This window comes from Caloenas nicobarica, chromosome 35, assembly GCF_036013445.1.
Source record: "Caloenas nicobarica isolate bCalNic1 chromosome 35, bCalNic1.hap1, whole genome shotgun sequence".
Taxonomy (NCBI): domain Eukaryota; kingdom Metazoa; phylum Chordata; class Aves; order Columbiformes; family Columbidae; genus Caloenas; species Caloenas nicobarica.
The window spans coordinates 1057472-1083506 of record NC_088279.1 but is presented as its reverse complement, the minus strand read 5'-3'; the positions used below and the strand labels follow the sequence as shown (position 1 = coordinate 1083506).

At 66.4% G+C, this 26035-nt stretch overlaps 3 protein-coding genes across 3 annotated transcripts; 2 read left to right on the top strand and 1 right to left on the bottom strand.

The window, feature by feature from the left end:
* Window positions 1-257: 257 nt before the first annotated feature.
* On the bottom strand, window positions 258-10980 carry PPP1R18 (protein phosphatase 1 regulatory subunit 18). Its single transcript, XM_065654734.1, has 5 exons — window positions 10903-10980; window positions 8012-8411; window positions 5163-6823; window positions 2198-2411; window positions 258-374 (listed from the first exon to the last, which is right to left on the bottom strand). The coding sequence occupies exons 2-5, from the start codon at window positions 8406-8408 to the stop codon at window positions 355-357; spliced, it is 2292 nt and encodes a 763-aa protein (XP_065510806.1). The 5' UTR covers window positions 8409-8411; window positions 10903-10980; the 3' UTR covers window positions 258-354.
* An 8609-nt stretch (window positions 10981-19589) lies between these two features.
* Window positions 19590-21628, top strand: LOC136000858 (tetra-peptide repeat homeobox protein 1-like). The gene is made up of 2 exons (XM_065654860.1): window positions 19590-19662; window positions 21164-21628. The coding sequence occupies exons 1-2, from the start codon at window positions 19617-19619 to the stop codon at window positions 21487-21489; spliced, it is 372 nt and encodes a 123-aa protein (XP_065510932.1). The 5' UTR covers window positions 19590-19616; the 3' UTR covers window positions 21490-21628.
* Window positions 21629-21965: 337 nt separating this feature from the next.
* Window positions 21966-24732, top strand: PSORS1C2 (psoriasis susceptibility 1 candidate 2). Its single transcript, XM_065654850.1, has 2 exons — window positions 21966-22318; window positions 23695-24732. Exons 1-2 carry the CDS (start codon window positions 22119-22121, stop codon window positions 23888-23890), a joined length of 396 nt encoding a protein of 131 aa, XP_065510922.1. The 5' UTR covers window positions 21966-22118; the 3' UTR covers window positions 23891-24732.
* The last annotated feature ends 1303 nt before the right edge of the window (window positions 24733-26035 follow it).

Here is a 26035-nt window from a genome sequence, read left to right as displayed (position 1 = left end):
CCTTCCTCCTCGGCCTCAACCGTCCCCCCCAAATTGTCCCCCCCAAATTGTCCCCCCATTGTCCCCCCCGCAGCCACCGGAGCCGCAAATCCCGTCCCCGTCCCCCCCGCCCCCTTAATTAGGCTAAAAAAAAAAAAATAAACTCGTTAAGGATAATCACCACCCCGCCCCCCCCCCCCCCCCGGCCCCGCCGCTAGAAAAAGCTACAAAGTGGGGAGAAAAAGAGCCGAGACGCCCCCAAAAAATGGGGCTGGCAGGCGGCGGCGTCCGTGTGTCCGGCCGGGCGTCCCTCGGGTCCGGCCGGGGGGGGTGGGGGCGCCCGGGGGTCCCCATCCCCCCCCCCCCGCTGTGGGGTTACCGGCGACAGGACTCGTCTGGGGGGGGGGGATGGGGGGGTGAGGGGACCCAGGCGTCCGGGACCCCCGTTAGCCCCCCGGCCCCCCCAAAAACCCACCCAAGTGACCCCAAAATTCCCCCAAGTGACCCCAAAATTCCCCCGAATGACCCCAAAACCCCCCCAAATGACCCTCAATGACCCCAAATGACCCCCCAAAACCCCCCCAAGTGACCCCAAAACCCCCCCAAATGACCCCAAAATTCCCCCAAGTGACCCCAAAATTCCCCCAAGTGACCCCAAAACCCCCCCAAGTGACCCCAAAATTCCCCCAAGTGACCCCAAAATTCCCCTGAATGACCCCAGGACCCCCCCAAATGACCCTAAATGACCCAAATGACCCCCCAAAACCCCCCAAGTGACCCCAAAACCCCCCCAAGTGACCCCAAAATTCCCCCAAGTGACCCCAAAACCCCCCCAAGTGACCCCAGGACCCCCCCAAATGACCCTAAATGACCCAAATGACCCCCCAAAACCCCCCCAAGTGACCCCAAAACCCCCCCAAGTGACCCCAAAATTCCCCCAAGTGACCCCAAAACCCCCCCAAGTGACCCCAAAATTCCCCCGAATGACCCCAGGACCCCCCCAAATGACCCCAAGACCCCCCAAATGGCCCCAACCCCCCAAATGACCCTAAATGACCCCAAACGGCCCCAACCCCCCCAAATGGCCCCAACCCCCCAAATGACCCCAAGACCCCCCAGACGACCCTAAATGACCCCAAATGGCCCCAAATCCCCCAAACGATCCCAGGACCCCCCAGATGACCCTAAATGACCCCAAATGCCCCCAGGACCCCCCAAACGATCCCAGGACCCCCCAAATGACCCTAAATGACCCCAAACGGCCCCAACCCCCCCAAATGGCCCCAACCCCCCAAATGACCCCAGGACCCCTCAGATGACCCTAAATGACCCCAAATGACCCCAGGACCCCCCAGATGACCCTAAATGACCCTAAATGGCCCCAAACCCCCAAATGACCCCAGGACCCCTCAGATGACCCTAAATGACCCCAAATGGCCCCAGACCCCCCAAATGACCCTAAATGACCCCAAATGGCCCCAACCCCCACAAATGACCCCAAGACCCCCCAGACGACCCTAAATGACCCCAAATGGCCCCAAATCCCCCAAATGCCCCCAGGACCCCCCAAATGGCCCCAGACCCCCCAGATGACCCTAAATGACCCCAAGTGGCCCCAACCCCCCAAAATTACCCTAAATGACCCAAATGACCCCAGGACCCCCCAAATGACCCTAAATGACCCCAAATGGCCCCAAACCCCCAAATGACCCCAGGACCCCTCAGATGACCCTAAATGACCCCAAATGACCCCAAGACCCCCCAGACGACCCTAAATGACCCCAAATGGCCCCAAATCCCCCAAACGATCCCAGGACCCCCCAGATGACCCTAAATGACCCCAAATGGCCCCAAATCCCCCAAATGACCCCAGGACCCCCCAGACGACCCTAAATGACCCCAAATGGCCCCAGGACCCCCCAAATGACCCTAAATGACCCCAAATGGCCCCAACCCCCACAAATGACCCCAAGACCCCCCAGACGACCCTAAATGACCCCAAATGGCCCCAAATCCCCCAAATGCCCCCAGGACCCCCCCAAATGGCCCCAGGACCCCCCAAATGACCCTAAATGACCCCAAATGACCCCAAACCCCCCAAATGACTCTAAAGGACCCCAAACGGCCCCAAATCCCCCAAATGACCCCAAGACCCCCCAGACGACCCTAAATGACCCCGAATGCCCCCAGGACCCCCCCAAATGCCCCGTCCCCTCACCCACGATGAGGGCGCGTCCCCGCAGCCCCCCCGGCCCCCCCCGCGCTGGGGCCGGTTCCTCCTCGTCCTCGTCGTCCTCGGGGTCGCGGGGGGTCCCGGGGGGGCCCGGGGGGCTCGGGGGGGACGCGGGATCCTCGGGGGGTCCCCAGGCCGCCCCCTCCGCCGGGTAACGGAACGTGCGCTCCAGGTCCCGCTCGCTGAACCAGATCTTGAGCTGGGGACGTTGGGGACGTTGCGGGGGGACGTTGGGGACATGGGGGGACGTTGGGGAGGGGGGGGGACATGGGGGCATTGGGGGATATGGGGACATTGGGGACATTGGGGGGACGTTGGGGACACTGGGGACATTGGGGTTGGGGGGGACATGGGGACATTGGGGGATATGGGGACATTGGGGGGACGTTGGGGACATTGGGGGACATTGGGGTTGGGGGGGGACATGGGGACATTGGGGGGACATGGGGACATTGGGGACATTGGGGATGGGGGGGGACATGGGGACATTGGGGGATATGGGGACATTGGGGACATTGGGGGGATGTTGGGGACATTGGGGGACATTGGGGTTGGGGGGGGACATGGGGACATTGGGGGGACATGGGGACATTGGGGACATTGGGGATGGGGGGGGACATGGGGACATTGGGGGATATGGGGACATTGGGGACATTGGGGGGATGTTGGGGACACTGGGGGACATTGGGGTTGGGGGGGGACATGGGGACATTGGGGGGACATGGGGACATTTGGGACATTGGGGATGGGGGGACATGGGGACATTGGGGGGACATGGGGACATTGGGGATGGGGGGACATGGGGACATTGGGGGGACATGGGGACATTGGGGACATTGGGGATGGGGGGACATGGGGACATTGGGGGGACATGGGGACATTGGGGGACATTGGGGACATGGGGACATTGGGGGACATTGGGGATGGGGGGGACATGGGGGCATTGGGGCATATAGGGACATTGGGGACATTGGGGGGACGTTGGGGACATTTGGGGATATTGGGGACATTGGGGGGGACATGGGGGCATTGGGGGACATTGAGGACATTGGGGGACATGGGGACATTGGGGGCCATTGGGGACGGGGGGACATTGGGGGACATTGGGGACAGGGGGACATGGGGACATTGGAGGACATTGGGGATGAGGGGGGGACATGGGGACATTGGGGGACATTGGGGACATGAGGACATTGGGGCGTTGAGGGGATGTTGGGGACATGGGGACGTTGGGGACGGGGGGGACATGGGGACATTGGGGGATATAGGACATTGCGGGGACATGGGGACATTGGGGGACATTGGGGATGGGGGGGGACATGGGGACATTGGGGGATATGGGGACATTGGGGACATTGTGGGGACATTGGGGATGGGGGGGACATGGGGACATGGGGGACATGGGGGGACATGGGGAGGACATGGGGACACTGAGGACATTGGGGACATTGGGGTGACATGGGGGACAAGGGGGGACATGGGGACATTGGGGGATATGGGGACATTGGGGACATTGTGGGGACACGGGGACGTGAGGACACAGGGACATTTGGGGGGACATGGGGACATTGGGGGGACATCGGGGAGACACGGGGACATTGAGGACATGGGGGACATGGGGACATTTTGGGGACACAGGGACACACTGGGGACAATCATGGGGGGACATTGTGGGGACACGGGGACAGCGTGGGGACAATCCCGGGGACCCCCCCGGGGTCACCCTGGGGTCACCCTTGGGGACACGTTGGGGACACGACGCTCGGGTGACACCCGCGGTTCCCATGGCAATTAATCCCACCCCCCCCCCCCCCAGCTTAATCCCAATTAACGGGAGGGAATTAACGAGCCGGGGGGGGCGGGGGGGACGGGGGGGGACAGGGGACCCAGGCGTCCGGGCGGCCCCGCCCTTGTCACCGCGTCCGCCCCTCCCCCACCCCCGGTTCCTGTTTTTTGGGGACCCGTTTCCGCGGGGGGGAGGGGGGGGGGGGAGGATGTGGTGAGGGACCCAGGCGTCCGGGAGCCGCGAGGCCACCGAAGGGGGTCGGGGACAACGGGGGGGACCCAGGGGAGGGACAGGGGGACGAGATGGGGACCAAGGGACACGATGAGGGACCCGAGGACACACGGGGGACCCTGGGGGACCTGAAGGGGACACGGTGGGGGGGGACACAGGGGACACGGGGTGAGCTGGGGGACATGGGGGGACACGAGGGGACACAAAGGGGCCTGAGGTGACAGCAGGGGGACACGGGGGACACAGGGGGACATTGGGGGACCCAGGGGATGCAGGTGACATGGGGTGACATGAGGGGACACGAGGGGACGCAGGGGACACCAGGGGGACACGGGGGGACACAGGGGACCCAGGGGACACCAGGGGACACGGGGTGACATGAGGGGACACAAGGGGACACAAAGGGACCCGGGGGACACAGGGGACATGGGGTGACATGGGGTGACATGAGGGGACACGGGGGACCCAGAGGGGACGTAGGGGGACCCAGGGGACATGGGGGGACATGAGGGGACACAAGGGGACACCAGGGGGACACAAGAGGACATGGGGTGACCCAGGGGACCCAGGGGACATGGGGTGACATGAGGGGACACAAGGGGACACAGGGTGACATAGGGGGACACAGGGTGACATAGGGGGACCCAGGGGACACCAGGGGACGTGGGGTGACCCGGGGGACAGGAGGTGACATGAGGGGACACAAGGGGACACCAGGGGGACACAAGAGGACACAGGGTGACATAGGGGGACCCAGGGGACACCAGGGGACACCAGGGGACATGGGGTGACCCGGGGGACAGGGGGTGACATGAGGGGACACAAGGGGACACCAGGGGGACACAAGAGGACACGGGGGGAAATGGGCTGACACGAGGGGACACGAGGTGACGCAGGTGACACGGGGGGACCCCGGCGCCCCCCACCCCGTACCTTCTTCTGCCGGGGGTGCGTCTTGGCCAGGCAGGAGCGCGGCAGCACCAGGTACCCCCCGATGACCGTGATCTCCTCGGCCGTGGGGTAGCGCTTCTTGGGGGCCCCGGGAGGCGCCTCGGGGGCCGAGGGGGCGGCGGGGCGTGCAGGGGGGGATGCGGCGCGGCGCGGCCGCACCGTGATGGTGTTCCCGCTGCGGCGCTGCAGCGCCGGGTGCCCGGGCACGGGGGGGCCCGCGGCGCGGCGCCCCGACCCCCGCATGGCGCCCGCGGCCACGCCCGGCCACGCCCCCGCCACGCCCTGCGCGGGGGGCGGGGCTGGCGTGGCCGACGGGGGCGTGGTCGGGCTTGAGGGCGGCATGGCCGCCGCGGCTTTGCTGGGGCCTGAGGGACTCGCGGTGGTCGCGGGCGCCGCGGGCGCGGTGGGACTTGAGGTGGTCGCGACCGTCATGGCCGCCTCGGTGGGACTTGAGGTGGCCACAGGTGTCATGGCCGCCTTGGTAGAACTTGAGGTCACGACCGTCATGGCCGCCTCGGTGGGACTTGAGGTGGTCGTGGGTGTCATGGCCGCCGTGGGCGTGGTGGGACTTGAGGTGGCCACAAGTGTCATGGCCGCCTTGGTAGAACTTGAGGTCACGACCGTCATGGCCGCCTCGGTGGGACTTGAGGTGGTCACAGCCGTCATGGCCGCCGTGGGCGTGGTGGGACTTGAGGGACTCATGGTGGCCGTGGGTGTCATGGCCGCCTTGGTGGGACTGGAGGTGGTCATGGGCGTCATGGCCGCCGTGGCCTGGGTTGGACTTGAGGGACTCATGGGCGTCACGGTCACCACGGGCGTCATGGCCGCTGTGGGCGTGGTGGGACTTGAGGGACTCGTGGTGGTCACAGGCGTCATGGCCGCCGCGCTGTTGGTCGGACTTGGGGTGGCCATGGACGCCATGGTCTTCGTGGGCGCCATGGCCGCCGTGGTTGTGGTTGGACTTGGGAGACTCGTGGGTGCCGACGGCGCCATCGCCGGGGTGGGACTCGTGGTCTTCGTGGGCGCCATGGCCACCATGGCTTTGGTTGGACTTGAGGGGCTCGTGGGTGCCGACGGCGCCATCGGCAGGGTGGGACTCGTGGTCTTCGCGGGCGCCATGGCCGCCATGGCTTTGGTTGGACTTGAGGGAGTTGTTGGTGCCGACGGCGCCATCGCCGGGGTGGGACTCGTGGTCTTCATGGGCGCCATGGCCGCCATGGCTTTGGTTGGACTTGAGGGGCTCGTGGGTGCCGACGGCGCCATCGCCGGGGTGGGACTCGTGGTCTTCGTGGGCGCCATGGCCGCCGTGGTTGTGGTTGGACTTGAGGGGCTCGTGGGTGCCGACGGCGCCATCGCCGGGGTGGGACTCGTGGTCTTCGCGGGCGTCATGGCCGCCTTGGGGGGACTGGTGGTCACAACCGTCATGGCCGCCTTGGCCGGGCCTGCTCCTTCCTCTTTCCTGGTGGCCTCGTGGCCACCGACTGTCCCTTGTCCCCCCAGTGTCCCCGCTGTCCCCTGGCCCCCCCGTCCCTCCACCATCTTCCAGCTCTTGACCATCCCCTTGACCATCCCGTGTCCCTCAACTGGCCCCGAGTCCTTGTCCCCCAGTGTCCCCAAGCCCTTGGTTGTCCCTTGTCCCTCAACTGTCCCCAACCCGTGACCCTTGACCGTCCAACGGGCCTCGGTTGTCCCTTGTCCCTCAACTGTCCCCACGCTCTTGGTTGTCCCCAAACCATCAAGTGTCCCCAAGACGGTGGCCAACCCATGGCCCTTGGCCACCCTCTGGGTCTCTGTCACCTGTTGTCCCTCAGTTGTCCCCAAGCCCTTGGTGGTCCCCAGACCCTCAAGTGTCCCTTGTCCCTCAACTGTCCCCAAGCCCCTGGTTGTCCCCAAACCATCAACTGTCCCCAAGATGGTGGCCAACCCATGGCCCTTGGCCACCCTCTGGGTCTCTGTCACCTGTTGTCCCTCAACTGTCCCCAAGCCCCTGGTTGTCCCCAAAACCTCAGCTGTCCCCAAGCCCTTGACCATCCTATGAGTCTCTGTCACCTGCTGTCCCTCAAGTGTCCCCAAGCCCCTGGTTGTCCCCAAGCCATCAACTGTCCCCAAACCCTTGGTGGTCCCCAAACCATCAACTGGCCCCAAACCCTTGGTGGTCCCCAGACCCTCAAGTGTCCCCAAGCCCCTGGTTGTCCCCAAACCCTCAACTGTCCCCAAACCCTTGGTGGTCCCCAGACCCTCAAGTGTCCCCAAGCCCCTGGTTGTCCCCAGACCCTCAACTGTCCCCAAGCCCTTGACCATCCTATGAGTCTCTGTCACCTGCTGTCCCTCAAGTGTCCCCAAGCCCCTGGTTGTCCCCAAACCCTCAACTGTCCCCAAACCCTTGGTGGTCCCCAGACCCTCAAGTGTCCCCAAGCCCCTGGTTGTCCCCAGACCCTCAACTGTCCCCAAGCCCTTGACCATCCTATGAGTCTCTGTCACCTGCTGTCCCTCAAGTGTCCCCAAGCCCCTGGTTGTCCCCAAGCCATCAACTGTCCCCAAACCCTTGGTGGTCCCCAAACCATCAACTGTCCCCAAGCCCCTGGTTGTCCCCAAACCCTCAACTGTCCCCAAACCCTTGGTGGTCCCCAGACCCACAAGTGTCCCCAAGCCCCTGGTTGTCCCCAAACCATCAACTGTCCCCAAGCCCTTGGTGGTCCCCAGACCCTCAACTGTCCCCAAGCCCTTGACCATCCTATGAGTCTCTGTCACCTGCTGTCCCTCAAGTGTCCCCAAACCCCTGGTTGTCCCCAAACCCTCAACTGTCCCCAAAGCCTTGGTGGTCCCCAGACCATCAACTGTCCCCAAGCCCTGGTCCCTGCCCGCCCCATATCTCCCCCTCCCCTCGTCCCCCGTGTCCCCCAGCTCGCGCTGACGCTCGGGGGACCCCCCGGTGACGTCCCCGCCGGCGCCGTCACCGAAACGACTGAGCAGCCGGCTGACCCGCGTCCCTCGCGCCGCCGCGTCCCCGTCCCCGTCCCAGCCCCCGTCGGTGGCCCCGGGGGAGGTGACGGCGGGGACAGCGGCGGGGACAGCGGTGGCCTTGGCGCGGCGGCGCTGCAGCAGGTCCCGTTTCCAGGGGGGCAGCTGAGCCGCCCGGTCCCGCAGCTCCTGCTCCCGGCGCCGCGCGGCCTCGTCCTCCCGCCGGCGCCGCTCCAGCAGCTGCAGCTTCCAGCCGGGCAGCGCCATGGCCTGGGGACACGGGGACGTTGGGGACGTTGGGGACATTGGGGTGATGGGGGACATTGGGGTGATGGGGGACATCGGGGACATGGGGGACATTGGGGTGATGGGGGACATCGGGGACATCGGGGACATTGGGGTGATGGGGACATTGGGGTGATGGGGGACATTAGGGACACTGGGGTGATGGGGACATTGGGTTGATGGGGAACATCAGGGACATGGGGGACATTGGGGACATTGGGGTGATGGGGACATTGGGGTGATGGGGACACTGGGGACATTGGGGACACTGGGGTGATGGGGACACTGGGGTGATGGGGACACTGGGGACATTGGGGTGATGGGGACATTGTGGTGATGGGGGACATTGGGGACACTGGGGTGATGGGGACATTGGGGTGATGGGGAACATCAGGGACATGGGGGACATTGGGGACATTGGGGTGATGGGGACATTGGGGTGATGGGGACACTGGGGACATTGGGGACACTGGGGTGATGGGGACATTGGGTTGATGGGGAACATCAGGGACATGGGGGACATTGGGGACACTGGGGTGATGGGGACATTGGGGTGATGGGGGACATTGAGGACACTGGGGTGATGGGGACATTGGGTTGATGGGGAACATCAGGGACATGGGGGACATTGGGGACATTGGGGTGATGGGGACATTGGGGTGATGGGGACACTGGGGACATTGGGGACACTGGGGTGATGGGGACACTGGGGACATTGGGGACACTGGGGACATTGGGGTGATGGGGACATTGTGGTGATGGGGGACATTGGGGACACTGGGGTGATGGGGACATTGGGGTGATGGGGGACATTGGGGACACTGGGGTGATGGGGGACATTGGGGTGATGGGGAACATCAGGGACATGGGGGACATTGGGGACATTGGGGTGATGGGGACATTGGGGTGATGGGGACACTGGGGACATTGGGGACACTGGGGTGATGGGGACATTGGGTTGATGGGGGACATCAGGGACATGGGGGACATTGGGTTGATGGGGGACATCGGGGACATCGGGGACATTGGGGTGATGGGGGACATCGGGGACATTGGGGACATTGGGGACATCGGGGTGATGGGGACATTGGGGTGATGGGGGACATCAGGGTCACTGGGGGACTCCTGGACCCTGGGGGTCACTGGGGGTCACTGGGGGGGCTCTAGGACCCTGGGGACACCTGGGGGTCACTCAGGGTCACTGGGGGGCTCTAGGACCCTGGGGACACCTGGGGGTCACTGGGGGCCACTGGGGGGGCTCTAGGACCCTGGGGACACCTGGGGGTCACTCAGGGTCACTGGGACATGGGGGGACATGGGCATATGGGGACTTGGGGATATGGGGGGACATGGGGACACTGGGGGGACACAGGGACGTGGGGACACAGGGACATGGGAATATTTGGGACATTGGGAGGACATGGGGACATTGGGGACATTGGGGCGATGGGGGACATTGGGGTCACTGGGGGGGCTCTAGGACCCTGGGGGCACCTTGGGGTCACTGGGGGTCACTGGGACATGGGGGGACATGGGGACACTGGGGGACCTGGGGATATGGGGACACTGGGGGGACACAGGGACATGGGGGGACATGGGGACATTGGGGCGATGGGGGACATTGGGGTCACTGGGGGTCACTGGGACATGGGGACACTGGGGGACCTGGGGATATGGGGACACTGGGGGGACACAGGGACATGGGGGGACACGGGGACATTGGGAGAATGGGGGACATGGGGACATCACTGGGGACGTGGGGGGACACGGGGACACGGGATGGGGACAAGGATGGAGGAGGCGCCACCAGGGACGGGGACACTGGGGACACCGGGGACACCGGGGACAAGGGGACAGAGCAGGAGATGCTGCTGGGACAGGGAGGGGACACTTGGGGACATCGGGTCGGACTCGTCACCCCCGTCCCGCTTCCGGCCCCCGCGCGCAGCTCAGGGGGGACCCAGGCGTCCGGGAGGGACCCAGGCGTCCGGGGAGGGGACCCAGACATCCTGGGGGGGGACCCAGATAAGTTGGGGGGGACCCAGGCGTCCGGGAGGGACCCAGGCGTCCGGGGTGGGGGGGACCCAGACATCCTGGGAGGGGACCCAGATATCTTGGGGGGGACCCAGGCGTCCGGGAGGGACCCAGGCATCCGGCGGGGGGACCCAGGCGTCCGGGGGGGGGACCCAGATATCCTGGGAGGGGGGGACCCAGGCGTCCGGGAGGGACCCAGGCGTCCGGGGTGGGGGGGACCCAGACATCCTGGGAGGGGACCCAGATATCTTGCGGGGGACCCAGGCGTCCGGGGGGGGACCCAGGCGTCCGGGAGGGACCCAGGCGTCCGGGCGCGCGCTCCCTTTGTCGGGAAGGGCGGAGGTTTGGGGGGGGGGAGGGAATTCCCAGCCGCCCCCTCCCCCTCCCAGGAGGGACCCAGGCGTCCGGGGAGGTGGGGGGGGAGGGGTCCCAGCCTACTCACCCCGGGATGAAGCGGGACCCAGGCGTCCGGGGAGGGGACCCAGGCGTCCGGGGGGGAACCCAGGCGTCCGGGGCGGGGTGTGGGGCGGGGGGGGAGGGGGGGGGGGGGGATGAAAAGCGGCTTTTCCCGCGGGGGGGGGGGGGGGGAGGGGGAGGGGGGGATTGTGAAGGGGGTGGGGGAGGGGAGGGCTGACTCAAGGAACCCAGGCGTCCGGGCGGGTTCCCCCCCCGCCCCCCCCCCCCCACTTCGTTACCCGTTGGAGGGACCCAGGCGTCCGGGTGGGGGGGGGGGGCGGGGTTAAATCCGAAAAAATCTGCCCGGAACCCAGGCGTTCGGGGAGAGGACCCAGGCGTTCGGGGCGGGGGGGGGACCCAGGCGTCCGGGGGGGGGACCCAGGCGTTCGGGGGGCGGGGGAACCCAGGCGTTCGGGAGAGACGCTGGGACCCCCCCCAATTTGGGGGGGGGGAGGGGAGGGTCTTTGTGTGCGGGGGGGGAGGGGGGGTGGGGAGGAGAAGGAGGGGGCGGGGCCTATGGGAGGGGCGGGGCTTGTTGGGAAAGGGGCGGGGCCGCCGCCGCAGCGCCCCCACGCGGCCGCCGGGGGTCAGCGCAGCCCGGACGCCTGGGTCCCCCGGGCGGGGGGAGGGGCTGCGGTCACGCCCTGTCCCAAATGGCCCCTAATCCAGGGGGGGACCCAGGCGTCCGGGTGCCCTTGACCCCATAGGGGACCCAGGCGTCCGGGTGCCCTTGACCCCCAGAATGGACCCAGGCGTCCGGGTGTCCTTGACCCCATAGGGGACCCAGGCGTCCGGGTGCCCTTCACCCCATAGGGGACCCAGGCGTCCGGGTGCCCTTGACCCCATAGGGGACCCAGGCATCTGGGTGCCCTTGACCCCCAGAATGGACCCAGGCGTCCGGGTGCTTTTGACCCCATAGAGGACCCAGGCGTCCGGGTGCCCTTGACCCCATAGAGGACCCAGGCGTCCGGGTGCCCTTGACCCCATAGGGGACCCAGGCGTCCGGGTGCCCTTGACCCCATAGAGGACCCAGGCGTCCGGGTGCCCTTGACCCTCAGAACAGACCCAGGCGTCCGGGTGCTTTTGTCCCCCAGAATGGACCCAGGCGTCCGGGTGACCCTTGACCCCATAGAGGACCCAGGCGTCCGGGTGCCCTTGACCCCATAGGGGACCCAGGCGTCCGGTTGCCCTTGACCCCATAGAGGACCCAGGCATCCGGGTGCTTTTGACCCAGCCGAGAGGGGACCCAGGCGTCCAGGCGGCCCCGCCCTGACCTCTCTGACTTTGACATCCAAGGGGACCCAGGCGTCCGGGCGCACCCACCCCGCCCTGAGTTGGGGTGACGCCCTGACCCCGATCTCCGGCTGGGAGGGACCCAGGCGATTGGGTGACCCTTGACCTCCAACACACAGGGGGACCCAGGCGTCCGGGTGCCCTTGACCTCATAGGGGACTCAGGCGTCCGGGTGCTTTTGACCCCATAGGGGACCCAGGCGTCCGGGTGCCCTTGACCCCCAGAATGGACCCAGGTGTCCGGGTGCCCTTCACCCCATAGGGGACTCAGGCGTCCGGGTGCCCTTGACCCCATAGAGGACCCAGGCGTCCGGGTGCTTTTGACCCCATAGGGGACCCAGGCGTCCGGGTGCCCTTGACCCCATAGGGGACCCAGGCGTCCGGGTGCTTTTGACCCCATAGGGGACCCAGGCGGCCCCGCCCTGACCTCTCTGACCTTGACATCCAAGGGGACCCAGGCGTCCGGGCGCACCCACCCCGCCCTGAGTTGGGGTGACGCCCTGACCCCGATCTCCGGCTGGGAGGGACCCAGGCGATCGGGTGACCCTTGACCTCCAACACACAGGGGGACCCAGGCGTCCGGGTGCCCTTGACCCCATAGGGGACCCAGGTGTCCGGGTGTCCTTGACACTGAGAATGGACCCAGGCGTCCGGGTGCCCTTGACCCCATAGGGGACCCAGGCGTCCGGGTGCCCTTGACCCCATAGAGGACCCAGGTGTCCGGGTGCCCTTGACCCCATAGAGGACCCAGGCGTCCGGGTGTCCTTGACCCCCAGAATTGACCCAGGCATCCGGGTGCCCTTGACCCCATAGAGGACCCAGGCGTCCGGGTGCTTTTGACCCCATAGAGGACCCAGGTGTCCGGGTGCCCTTGACCCCATAGGGGACCCAGGCGTCCAGGTGCCCTTGACCCCATAGAGGACCCAGGCGTCCGGGTGCTTTTGACCCCATAGAGGACCCAGGCGTCCGGGTGCCCTTGACCCCATAGAGGACCCAGGCGTCCGGGTGCTTTTGACCCCATAGGGGACCCAGGTGTCCGGGTGCCCTTGACCCCATAGGGGACCCAGGCGTCCAGGCGGCCCCGCCCTGACCTCTCTGACCTCGACATCCAAGGGGACCCAGGCGTCCGGGCGCACCCACCCCGCCCTGAGTTGGGGTGACGCCCTGACCCCGATCTCCGGCTGGGAGGGACCCAGGCGATCGGGTGACCCTTGACCTCCAACACACAGGGGGACCCAGGCGTCCGGGTGCCCTTGACCCCATAGGGGACCCAGGCGTCCGGGTGCTTTTTACCCCATAGGGGACCCAGGCGTCCGGGTGCCCTTGACCCCCAGAATGGACCCAGGCATCCGGGTGCCCTTGACCCCGTAGGGGACCCAGGCGTCCGGCTCCCCCTCCCCCGCAGTGACTCAGGTCCAGAGCGGGCGGGTCCGGCCCCTCCCCCCCGTGTCCCCTCCCCCCCCCCATTTAAGGCCCTTCCCGGTGTCCCCAATGTCACCGGTGTCCCCAATGTCAATGTCGCCGGGGTCACCCGCCATGGCCCTCGGGCTCCTGCTGCTCTGCCTGGTCCTCCCAGGTGGGACTGGGGCACTGGGAGGGACTGGGATATACTGGGATGGACTGGGAGGGACTGGGATGGAGATTGGGGGGGACTGGGATGGACTGGGAGGGAGACTGGGATATACTGGGATGGACATGGGGGGTCACTGGGATGGGGACTGGGGGGGACTGGGATAGACTGGGAGCAACTGGGATATACTGGGATATACTGGGATGGACTGGGATGGGGACTGGGAGGGACTGGGATATACTGGGAGGGATTGGGATGGACTGGGATATACTGGGATGGACTGGGAGGGACTGGGATGGAGATTGGGGGACTGGGATGGACTGGGAGGGAGACTGGGATAGACTGGGAGCAACTGGGATATACTGGGATATACTGGGATGGACTGGGATGGGGACTGGGGGGGACTGGGATAGACTGGGAGGGACTGGGATGGACTGGGGGGCAACTGGGATATACTGGGATGGACATGGGGGGTCACTGAGATGGAGACTGGGATGGACTGGGATGGACTGGGATGGACTGGGATGGACACGGGGGGTCACTGGGATGGAGACTGGGGGGGACTGAGATATACTGGGAGGGACTGGGATGGACTGGGAGGGACTGGGATGGACTGGGATGGACTGGGGGCAACTGGGATGGACTGGGATGGACATGGGTCACTGGGATGGAGATTGGGATGGACTGGGATATACTGGGATGGACTGGGATGGACTGGGGGCAACTGGGATATACTGGGATGGACACGGGGGGCCAGAGATGGAGACTGGGATGGACTGGGAGGGACTGGGATGGACTGGGATGGACTGGGATGGTCACAGGGGGTCATTGGGATGGAGACTGGGGGGGGACTGGGATATACTGGGATGGACTGGGAGGGATTGGGGGCAACTGGGATGGACTGGGATGGACATGGGGGTCACTGGGATGGGGACTGGGGGGGACTGGGATAGACTGGGAGGGACAGGGGTGGACTGGGGGGCAACTGGGATGGACTGGGGGCAACTGGGATATAGTGAGATGGACACAGGGGGTCACTGGGATGGGGACTGGGATGGACTGGGATGGACTGGGAGAGACTGGGGGCAACTGGGATGGACACGGGGGGTCACTGGGATGAAGATTGGGATGGACTGGGATATACTGGGATGGACTGGGATATACTGGGATGGACTGGGGGCAACTGGGATATACTGGGATGGACTGGGATGGACATGGGGGTCACTGGAATGGAGACTGGGAGGGACTGGGATAGACTGGGATGGACCGGGATGGACTGGGATGGACTGGGGGCAACTGGGATGGACTGGGATATACTGGGAGGGACTGGGATGGACACGGGGGGTCACTGGGATGGGGACCGGGGGGGTCACTGGGGTGCACTGGGAGGGACCCAGGCGTCCGGCCGACCCCTCCCCTCCCTGGCTCCAGGCACCTCTGGCCGCCGCGGCCCCGCCCCCTGCCCAGGCCCCGCCCCCTGCCCAGGCCCCGCCCCCTGCCCAGGCCCCGCCCCCTCCCCGGGCCCCGCCCCCTGCCCAGGCCACGCCCCCTCCCCGGGCCCCTCTGGAAAACCCGGATCGGGATCTAATGGGGGATCTGGATCGGATGGAAAACCCGGATCTGGACCTAATGGAAAACCCCGATCAGGATCCGATGGAAAACCCGGACCTGGAGCTTATGGGGGATCAGGATCGTATGGAAAACCCGGATCGGGATTGGACGGGGGAGCAGGATCTGATGGAAAACCCGGACCTGGACTTTATGGGGGATCGGGATCGTATGGGGGGGGATTTGGATCGTATGGAAAACCCGGATCGGGACCTTATGGGGGATCGGGATCGTATGGGGGAGGATCGGGATCCTCTGGAAGACCCGGATCGGGATCTCATGGGGGATCTGGATCGGATGGAAAACCCGGCTCTGGATCCCATGGGGGATCGGGAGCGGGATCGGATGGAAAACCCGGATCGGGATCCTCTGGAAAACCTGGACCTGGATCTTATGGAGGATCGGGATCGTATGGGGGAGGATCGGGATCCTCTGGAAGACCCGGATCGGAACCTTATGGGGGATCGGGATCGTATGGGGGAGGATCGGGATCCTCTGGAAGACCCGGATCGGGACCTTATGGGGGATCAGGATCTTATGGGGGGTCGGGATCTTCTGGAAAACCTGGATCTGGATCTTATGGGGGATCTGGATCGGATGGAAAACCCGGATCGGGATCTTATGGGGGGGGATCAGGATCTTATGGGGGATCGGGATCTTACGGGGGGGGATCGGGATCCTCCGGAAGACCCGGATCCGGATCTGATGGGGGATCTGGATCTTATGGGGGGGCGGGATCTTCTGGAAAACCGGGATCTGGATCTTACGGGGGGGGATCGGGATCTTATGGGGGATCAGGATCTGGATCTTATGGGGGGTCGGGATCTTATGGGGGGTCGGGATCTCATGGAAGACCCGGCTCCGGATCCCCCGGGGGGTCCGCGGGGTCTCCCCTGCGGCCCAAGTTCAAGGTCCCCGGGATCCCGTTCGTCCCGGGGCTCCGGGATCCCGCCCGGATCGGGGGTCACGTCCCCGTGGGATCCGCGGGCGGCCAATCAGCATCCGGCACCGGGGGCCGCGACCAATAGCAATGCCCGGACGCCTGGGTCCTTTCTGGGGTTTTGGGGGTTGGGGATGTACCCGGACGCCTGGGTCCTTTGTCGGTGGGGGTGTGCGCCCGGACGCCTGGGTCCTTTCTGGGGTTTTTGGGGGGGGGGGGGATGTGCCCGGATGCCTGGGTCCTTTCTGGGGTTTGGGGGTTGGGGATGCACCCGGACGCCTGGGTCCTTTGTGGGGGTTTTGGGGGGGGGGGATGCGCCCGGACGCCTGGGTCCTTTGTGGGTTTTTTGGGCGGGGGGGGTGCACCCGGACGCCTGGGTCCTTTGTGGGGGTTTTGGGGGGGGGGATGCACCCGGACGCCTGGGTCCTTTCTGGGGGTTTTGGGGGGGGATGCGCCCGGACGCCTGGGTCCCTCCTGGGTGCCAATAAAGTTGTTGGAGCGCGACGGCGACTCTGGGGCCCGACTCAAATGTGTCCCCAAATGTGTCCCCACGTGTCCCCAAATGTGTCCCCAAATGTGTCCCCAGCGGCGGCCGGGCCGGTTCCCAGCCACGCTTGGGGACACTGGGGATACTGGGGACATTGGGGACACTGGGGACACTGGGAATGGGGACACTGGGGATACTGGGGACACTGGGGACACTGGGGATGGGTAATGGGGACAATGGGGATGGGGACACTGGGGACATTGGGGACACTGGGGACACTGGGGACACTGGGGACACTGGGGATGGGTAATGGGGACACTGGGGATGGGGACACTGGGGATACTGGGGACACTGGGGACACTGGGAATGGGTAATGGGGACACACACTGGGGACACTGGGGACATTGGGGACACTGGGGATGGGGACACTGGGGATACTGGGGACACTGGGGACACTGGGGATGGGGACACTGGGGACACTGGGGATGGGGACACTGGGGATACTGGGGACACTGGGGACACTGGGGATGGGTAATGGGGACACACACTGGGGACACTGGGGACATTGGGGACACTGGGGATGGGGACACTGGGGACACTGGGGATACTGGGGACACTGGGGACACTGGGGATGGGGACACTGGGGACACTGGGGATGGGTAATGGGGACAATGGGGATGGGGACACTGGGGACACTGGGGACACTGGGGATACTGGGGACACTGGGGACACTGGGGATGGGGACACTGGGGACACTGGGGATGGGTAATGGGGACACTGGGGATGGGGACACTGGGGACACTGGGGATGGGTAATGGGGACACTGGGGTTGGGGACACTGGGGATACTGGGGACACTGGGGACACTGGGGATGGGGACACTGGGGATACTGGGGACACTGGGGACACTGGGGATGGGAACATTGGGGACACTGGGGACACTGGGGACACTGGGGATGGGTAATGGGGACACTGGGGACACTGGGGATGGGTAATGGGGACACTGGGGATGGGGACACTGGGGACACTGGGGACACTGGGGATGGGGACATGGGGGACACTGGGGACATTGGGGACAATGGGGACATTGGGGACACTGGGGACATTGGGGACAATGGGGACACCCACAGGACAGGAATGGGGACACTGGGGACATTGGGGACACTGGTGGCACTGGGGACACTGGGAATGGGGCCACTGGGGACACCCATGGGACAGGAATGGGGCCACCGGGGCCACTGGGGCGGTGACACGGGGGCGGTGGCCCCGAAACTGGGGCGGGAGGGGTGGGCGGGCGATACCGACCAGTATGGACCAGTAAGAACCAGTATGAGCCAGAAAGAGAGCACGGTGAAGCCCACGGGACCAGTACGAGCCCTGAAAACCAGTATGAGCCCTGAAAACCAGTATGAGCCCTAAAAACCAGTATGAGCCCCAAAGAAACCAGTATGAGCCCTAAAAAACCAGTATGAGCCCTAAGAAACCAGTACGAGCCCTGAAAACCAGTATGAGCCCCAAAAAACCAGTATGAGCCCCAAAGAAACCAGTATGAGCCCTGAAAACCAGTATGAGCCCTGAAAACCAGTATGAGCCCAGATAAACCAGTATGAGCCCTAATGGACCAGTATGAGCCCTGAAAACCAGTATGAGCCCTGAAAACCAGTATGAGTCGTAATGGACCAGTATGAGCCCCAAAGAAACCAGTATGAGCCCTGAAAACCAGTATGAGCCCAGATAAACCAGTATGAGCCCTGAAAACCAGTATGAGCCCTGAAAACCAGTATGAGCCCTAAAAAACCAGTATGAGCCCCAATGGACCAGTCTGGCCCCATAAGAACCAGTACGGCCCCAGGAAGGGTCTCAAGAACGGTTCCAACCCCCGGACGCCTGGGTCCCCGCTCGGACGCCTGGGTCCCCCCCGGACGCCTGGGTCCCACCCGGACGCCTGGGTCCTCCCTCGGACACCTGGGTCCCACCCGGACGCCTGGGTCCTCCCTCGGACACCTGGGTCCCACCCGGACGCCTGGGTCCCCACCCGAACGCCTGGGTCCTCCCTCGGACACCTGGGTCCCACCCGGACGCCTGGGTCCCACCCGGACGCCTGGGTCCCCGCTCGGACGCCTGGGTCCTCCCTCGGACACCTGGGTCCCACCCGGACGCCTGGGTCCTCCCTCGGACACCTGGGTCCCACCCGGACGCCTGGGTCCCCACCCGAACGCCTGGGTCCTCCCTCGGACACCTGGGTCCCACCCGGACGCCTGGGTCCCCCGGACGCCTGGGTCCCTGCCCGAATGCCTGGGTCCTCCCTCGGACACCTGGGTCCCCGCCCGGATGCCTGGGTCCCACCCGCATGCCTGGGTCCTCCCCCGGACGCCTGGGTCCCACCCTCGGACACCTGGGTCCCCCGGATGCCTGGGTCCCCACCCAGACGCCTGGGTCCTCCCTCGGACACCTGGGTCCCACCCGGACGCCTGGGTCCCCCGGATGCCTGGGTCCCTGCCCGGACGCCTGGGTCCCACCCGAACGCCTGGGTCCTCCCTCGGACACCTGGGTCCCACCCGGACGCCTGGGTCCCACCCGGATGCCTGGGTCCCCGCCCGGATGCCTGGGTGCCCCGGACGCCTGGGTCCCCCCCGGATGCCTGGGTCCTCCCCCGGACGCCTGGGTCCCCACCCTCCGTGGGCGGCCACGCCCGGGCTGGGTCACAATCCTGGGCCGGGAGGGTCCCCACCCAACCCTGACCTTAAAACCAGTTGCTCCCAGTTGCTCCCAGTTGCTCCCAGTTCCTTCCCCAACCAGCACCCATGGGTGCCCCCGGGACCCTCCTGCTCGGCCTGCTCGCCCTGCTCGGTAGGTGCCCGGACGCCTGGGTCCCTCCCGGACGCCTGGGTCCCCTCCCTGATGTGGGTGGGGATTTGGGGGCCCGGACGCCTGGGTCCCTTTTTTGAGGGGTCCTGGACGCCTGGGTCCCTCCCGGATGCCTGGGTCCCCTCCTTGCTATGGGGCGGGGGTTATGGGGCCCGGACGCCTGGGTCCCCTCTTTCCTATGGGGTCGGGGGTCCCGGACGCCTGGGTCCCTCCCGGACGCCTGGGTCCCCTCCTTGCTATGGGGCGGGGGTTATGGGGCCCGGACGCCTGGGTCCCCTCTTTCCTATGGGGTCGGGGGTCCCGGACGCCTGGGTCCCCTCTTTCCTATGTTGTTGAGGGTCCCGGACGCCTGGGTCCCTCCCGGACGCCTGGGTCCCCTCCTTGATGTGGGGCGGGGGTTATGGGGCCCGGACGCCTGGGTCCCCTCTTTCCTATGGGGTCAGGGGTCCCGGACGCCTGGGTCCCTCCCGGACGCCTGGGTCCCCTCTTTCCTATGGGGTCAGGGGTCCTGGACGCCTGGGTCCCTCCCGGACGCCTGGGTCCCCTCTTTCCTATGGGTTTGAGGGTCCAGGACGCCTGGGTCCCTCCCGGACGCCTGGGTCCCCTCTTTCCTATGGGGTCGGGGGTCCCGGACGCCTGGGTCCTTCCCGGATGCCTGGGTCCCCTCTTTCCTATGGGGTCGGGGGTCCCGGACGCCTGGGTCCCTCCCGGACGCCTGGGTCCCCTCCTTGCTATGGGGCGGGGGTTATGGGGCCCGGACGCCTGGGTCCCCTCTTTCCTATGGGGCCGGGGGTCCCGGATGCCTGGGTCCCTCCCGGACGCCTGGGTCCCCTCTTTCCTATGGAGTCAGGGGTCCCGGACGCCTGGGTCCCTCCCGGACGCCTGGGTCCCCTCTTTCCTATGGGGTCGGGGGTCCCGGACGCCTGGGTCCCTCCCGGACGCCTGGGTCCCCTCTTTCCTATGGAGTCAGGGGTCCCGGACGCCTGGGTCCTCCCGGATGCCTGGGTCCCCTCTTTCCTATGGGTTTGAGGGTCCCGGACGCCTGGGTCCCTCCCGGACGCCTGGGTCCCCTCCTTGCTATGGGGCGGGGGTTATGGGGCCCGGACGCCTGGGTCCCCTCTTTCCTATGGGGTTGAGGGTCCCGGACGCCTGGGTCCCTCCCGGACGCCTGGGTCCCCTCCTTGCTATGGGGCGGGGGTTATGGGGCCCGGACTCCTGGGTCCCCTCTTTCCTATGGGGTCAGGGGTCCCGGACGCCTGGGTCCCTCCTGGACGCCTGGGTCCCCTCTTTCCTATGGGGTCAGGGGTCCCGGACGCCTGGGTCCCTCCCGGACGCCTGGGTCCCCTCCTTGCTATGGGGCGGGGGTTATGGGGCCCGGACGCCTGGGTCCCCTCTTTCCTATGGGGTCGGGGGTCCCGGACGCCTGGGTCCCTCCCGGACGCCTGGGTCCCCTGTCCCCACCACCGTCCCCTTGTCCCCACAGGTGCCCCCGCCCGCAGCCTCCCGGTCACCGTCCCCGTCCCCGTCACCGTCGTCGTCCCCACCACCGACCCCGTCCCCGACCCCAACGTTGTCCCCGACAGCGTCCCCACCGCCGGCCCCGTCACCGTCCCGCTGCCCACGGTGACGCCGCCGCCGGGACGCGGTGACGGTGACGGTGGCGACGAGGCCGAAGAGCCCGCGATGGCCTGGGCCCCCCGCCGCCCCCCTGTCCCCTCCCCCCTCCTGGGACTTGTCCCCAAACTGAGGGACCTGCTGGGACCCTCCCCTCCCCCACCCGGGGACCAGCCCCCCAAGTACGAGGCTTAAACTGGGGGGCCCGGACGCCTGGGTCCCTTTTTTGGGGGGTGGATACTTGTGAAGCCCGGACGCCTGGGTCCTTTTTTGGGAGTCTTGGAGGACCCGGACGCCTGGGTCCCTTTTTTTGGGGGGGGGGGGTCTTGTGAAGCCCGGACGCCTGGGTCCCTTTTTTGGGGAGGGGGATTCTTGTGAAGCCCGGACGCCTGGGTCCCTTTTTTGGGGGGGGGGGGTCTTGTGAAGCCCGGACGCCTGGGTCCCTTTCTCTGGGGGGGTCTTGTGGGGCCCGGACGCCTGGGTCCCTTTTTGGGGGTTGTGGGGGACTCGGACGCCTGGGTCCCTTTCTCTGGGGGGGTCTTGTGGGGCCCGGACGCCTGGGTCCCTTTTTGGGAGTCTTGGAGGACCCGGACGCCTGGGTCCCTTTTTTGGGGGGGGGGTCTTGTGGGGCCCGGACGCCTGGGTCCCTTTTTTGGGGGGTGGATTCTTGTGAAGCCCGGACGCCTGGGTCCTTTTTTGGGAGTCTTGGAGGACCCGGACGCCTGGGTCCCTTTTTTGGGGGGGTGGGTCTTGTGAAGCCCGGACGCCTGGGTCCCTTTTTTTTTTGGGGGGGGCCCCGGACGCCTGGGTCCCCACCGCAGGGCATGCTGGGAGCCCTGACTCATGGGGCGCTGCCGCCACGTCCCCCCTTGACCTTCCGGGCCGGCCGGTTCCCCAGCCCGGGGGGACCCAGGCGTCCGGGCAGCCCCACCCCCGCCCGGGGTGTCTATAAGAACTGGGGGGCCCCTCCCAGTGCTCCCAGTGCTCCCAGTACCGCACTGGACACGGCTGCCACCGCCTGCAGGTAGGGCCCCCCCGGACGCCTGGGTCCCCCACCCCGGACGCCTGGGTCCCCCCGCCCCGGACGCCTGGGTCCTCCCCGGACGCCTGGGTCCCCCTTGTCTGGTGGTCACTGGGTGAAATTGGACAGGGAGGGTGGGAACTGGTCCCGGACGCCTGGGTCCCCCCCGGACGCCTGGGTCCCCTTGTCTGGGGGTCACTGGGGGTCACTGGGTGTAACTGGGGCGGGGGGGGGGGGAGGGGCGGGAACTGGCCCCGAACACCTGGGTCCCTCCCGGACGCCTGGGTCCCCCCCGGACGCCTGGGTCCCTCCCAGATGCCTGGGTCCCCAAATCTGGGGGGCACTGGGGGTGTGGAGGGGGGGCAATGACCCCGGACGCCTGGGTCCCCTCCCGGACGCCTGGGTCCCCCTGAACACCTGGGTCCCTCCCGGACGCCTGGGTCCCCTCCCGGATGCCTGGGTCCCCCCCGAACACCTGGGTCCCCCTGAACACCTGGGTCCCCTCCCGGACGCCTGGGTCCCCCCCGAACGCCTGGGTCCCCTCCTGGACGCCTGGGTCCCCCCCGAACACCTGGGTCCCTCCCGGACGCCTGGGTCCCTCCCAGATGCCTGGGTCCCCAAATCTGGGGGGCACTGGGGGTGTGGAGGGGGGGCAATGACCCCGGACGCCTGGGTCCCCTCCCGGACGCCTGGGTCCCCCTGAACACCTGGGTCCCCCCCGGACGCCTGGGTCCCTCCCAGATGCCTGGGTCCCCAAATCTGGGGGGCACTGGGGGTGTGGAGGGGGGGCAATGACCCCGGACGCCTGGGTCCCCTCCTGGACGCCTGGGTCCCCCCCGAACACCTGGGTCCCCCCCGGACGCCTGGGTCCCTCCCAGATGCCTGGGTCCCCAAATCTGGGGGGCACTGGGGGTGTGGAGGGGGGGCAATGACCCCGGACGCCTGGGTCCCCTCCCGGACGCCTGGGTCCCCCTGAACACCTGGGTCCCTCCCGGACGCCTGGGTCCCCTCCCGGATGCCTGGGTCCCCCCCGAACACCTGGGTCCCCCTGAACACCTGCGTCCCTCCCGGACGCCTGGGTCCCTCCCGGATGCCTGGGTCCCCTCCTGGACACCTGGGTCCCCCCCGAACACCTGGGTCCCCCTGAACACCTGGGTCCCCTCCCGGACGCCTGGGTCCCCCCCGAACGCCTGGGTCCCCTCCTGGACGCCTGGGTCCCCCCCGAACACCTGGGTCCCTCCCGGACGCCTGGGTCCCCCCCGAACGCCTGGGTCCCCAAATCTGCGATGTATCAGGGGGTACCACTGACCCCGGACGCCTGGGTCCCTCCCGGACGCCTGGGTCCCCCCTGACCCCCATGTCTCCCCTCCCCCCGCCAGCATGAGCCAGCGCCCCACGGCCCCTCCCCCGCCCCGGCCGGGGGACCCCGATGGCACCGTCCCCCCCATCCCGGTGGCCCCGTGGCCACCGCTGCCCGAGTGGGGCGGGGGAGGGGACGGGGACACGTCCCCCCCCGCGGGGACGTCGGGGACATCGGGGACGTCGGGGACGTCGGGGACGTCGAGCGGCCACTGAGCCCAGCGGGGGAGGGGACACCGGCCCGATGCCACCAAAGTGGCACCCAAGTGTCCCCGAGATGTCACCGAAGTGTCACCAGGATGTCACGGAGATGTCCCCAAAGTGTCATCGAGATGTCACCGAAGTGTCCCCGAGATGTCGCTGAAGTGTCACCGAAATGTCCCCAAAGTGTCCCCGAGATGTCACCAAAGTGTCACCAAGATGTCGTCAAAGTGTCACCAAGATGTCACCAAAATGTCCCCGAAGTGACACCGAGATGTCATCGAAGTGTCACCAAGATGTCGTCAAAGTGTCCCCGAGATGTCCCCAAAGTGTCACCGAGATGCCATCAAAATGTCACCGAGATGCCACCAAAGTGTCACCAAGATGTCATTGAAGTGTCACCAAGATGTCACCAAAATGTCATCAAAGTGTCACCAAAATGTCCCCAAAGTGTCACCGAGATGTCGTCAAAATGTCACCGAGATGTCACCAAAATGTCATCAAAATGTCATCAAGATGCCACCAAAGTGTCACCGAGATGTCGTCAAAGTGTCACTGAGATGTCACCAAAGTGTCCCCAAGATGTCATTGAAGTGTCATCCAGATGTCACCAAAGTGTCACCAAAGTGTCACCGAGATGTCACCAAAATGTCACCGAGATGTCACCAAAGTGTCCCCGAGATGTCCCCAAGGTGTCCCCGAGGGCCCCCCGCGCGTCCCCATTAAAGGCTCCGGTGACACGTGTGTCCCCTCCCTGTCACCCGAGGGGAGGGGACGAGGCCGGTGCTGCTGCCGCCTTTACTGGGGACACTGGGGACACTGGGAGGGGACACGGGTTGGGGACACGGGGATGGGGACACAGGAATGGGTTGGGGACACAGGGACAGGTTGGGGACACTGGAATGGGTTGGGGACATGGGGACAAGTTGGGGACACGGGGACAGCTGGGGACAGCGATGGGTTGGGGACATGGGGACAGGTTGGGGACACGGGTTGGGGACACAGGGACAAGTTGGGGACACAGGAATGGGTTGGGGACATGGGGACGGGTTGGGGACATGAGGACAAGTTGGGGACACTGGGATGGGTTGGGGACATGGGGACGGGTTGGGGACACAGGGACGGGTTGGGGACACGGGCAGGTTGGGGACACTGGAATGGGTTGGGGACACGGGGACGGGTTGGGGACACAGGGACAGTTGGGGACACAGCGATGGGTTGGGGACATGGGGACGGGTTGGGGACACGGGGACAAGTTGGGGACACAGGGACAAGTTGGGGACACGGGCAGGTTGGGGACACTGGAATGGGTTGGGGACACGGGGACGGGTTGGGGACACAGGGACAGTTGGGGACACAGCGATGGGTTGGGGACATGGGGACGGGTTGGGGACACGGGGACAAGTTGGGGACATGGGGACAGTTTGGGGACACGGGTTTGGGACACAGGTTGGGGACACAAGGACAAGTTGGGGACACAGCGATGGGTTGGGGACATGGGGACGGGTTGGGGACACGGGTTTGGGACACAGGTTGGGGACACAAGGACAAGTTGGGGACACAGGGGCAGGTTGGGGACATGGGGACGGGTTGGGGACACGGGGACAGGTTGGGGACACGGGGACAGTTTGGGGACACGGGTTGGGGACCCGGGTTGGGGACACGGGGCCACTTGGGGACACGGGGCCGCGGTGCCGACGTCCCCCGGTCACGGCGCCGCCCGCAGCTCCGCCGCGTGTCCCCAACCTGGGGAGGGGACAAAGGGACGGCCACGGGTCCCCAACGTCACCCCCGCGGCCCCAATGTCCTCCCGCTGTCCCCAGCGGCCACGGTGTCCCCAGTGTCCCCAACAACCCTCGGCATCCCCCCCAAAGTCCCCCCATGTCCCCTTGTCCCCAATGTCCCCAATGTCCCCATGTCCCCATGTCCCCCCATGTCCCCATGTCCCTCCGTGTCCCCATGTCCCTATGTCCCCAATGTCCCCCATGTCCCCATGTCCCCCCATGTCCTCCTGTCCCCAATGTCCCCAACATCCCCCATGTCCCCAAAGTCCCCCTGTAGCTCCAATGTCCCCCCATGTCCCCCCATGTCCCCATGTCCCCAATGTGTCCCCATGTCCCCATGTCCCCCCATGTCCCCATGTCCCAAATGTCCCCCCAA

Excerpts from the sequence above, each read along its gene's own strand:
- PSORS1C2 (XM_065654850.1), top strand. The coding sequence starts at position 22,119 with ATGCTGGGAGCCCTGACTCATGGGGCGCTGCCGCCACGTCCCCCCTTG. Across the intron at positions 22,319-23,694 it reads ACGGCTGCCACCGCCTGCAG|CATGAGCCAGCGCCCCACGG; the intron begins GTAGGGCCCCCC and ends TCCCCCCGCCAG.
- LOC136000858 (XM_065654860.1), top strand. The coding sequence starts at position 19,617 with ATGGGTGCCCCCGGGACCCTCCTGCTCGGCCTGCTCGCCCTGCTCG. Across the intron at positions 19,663-21,163 it reads CGGCCTGCTCGCCCTGCTCG|GTGCCCCCGCCCGCAGCCTC; the intron begins GTAGGTGCCCGG and ends TTGTCCCCACAG.
- PPP1R18 (XM_065654734.1), bottom strand. The coding sequence starts at position 8,408 with ATGGCGCTGCCCGGCTGGAAGCTGCAGCTGCTGGAGCGGCGCCGGCGG. Across the intron at positions 6,824-8,011 it reads GGGCTTGGGGACAGTTGATG|TTGAGGGACAAGGGACAACC; the intron begins GTCTGGGGACCA and ends GGTTGGGGACAG. Across the intron at positions 375-2,197 it reads GGGACGCGCCCTCATCGTGG|ACGAGTCCTGTCGCCGGTAA; the intron begins GTGAGGGGACGG and ends CCCCCCCCCCAG.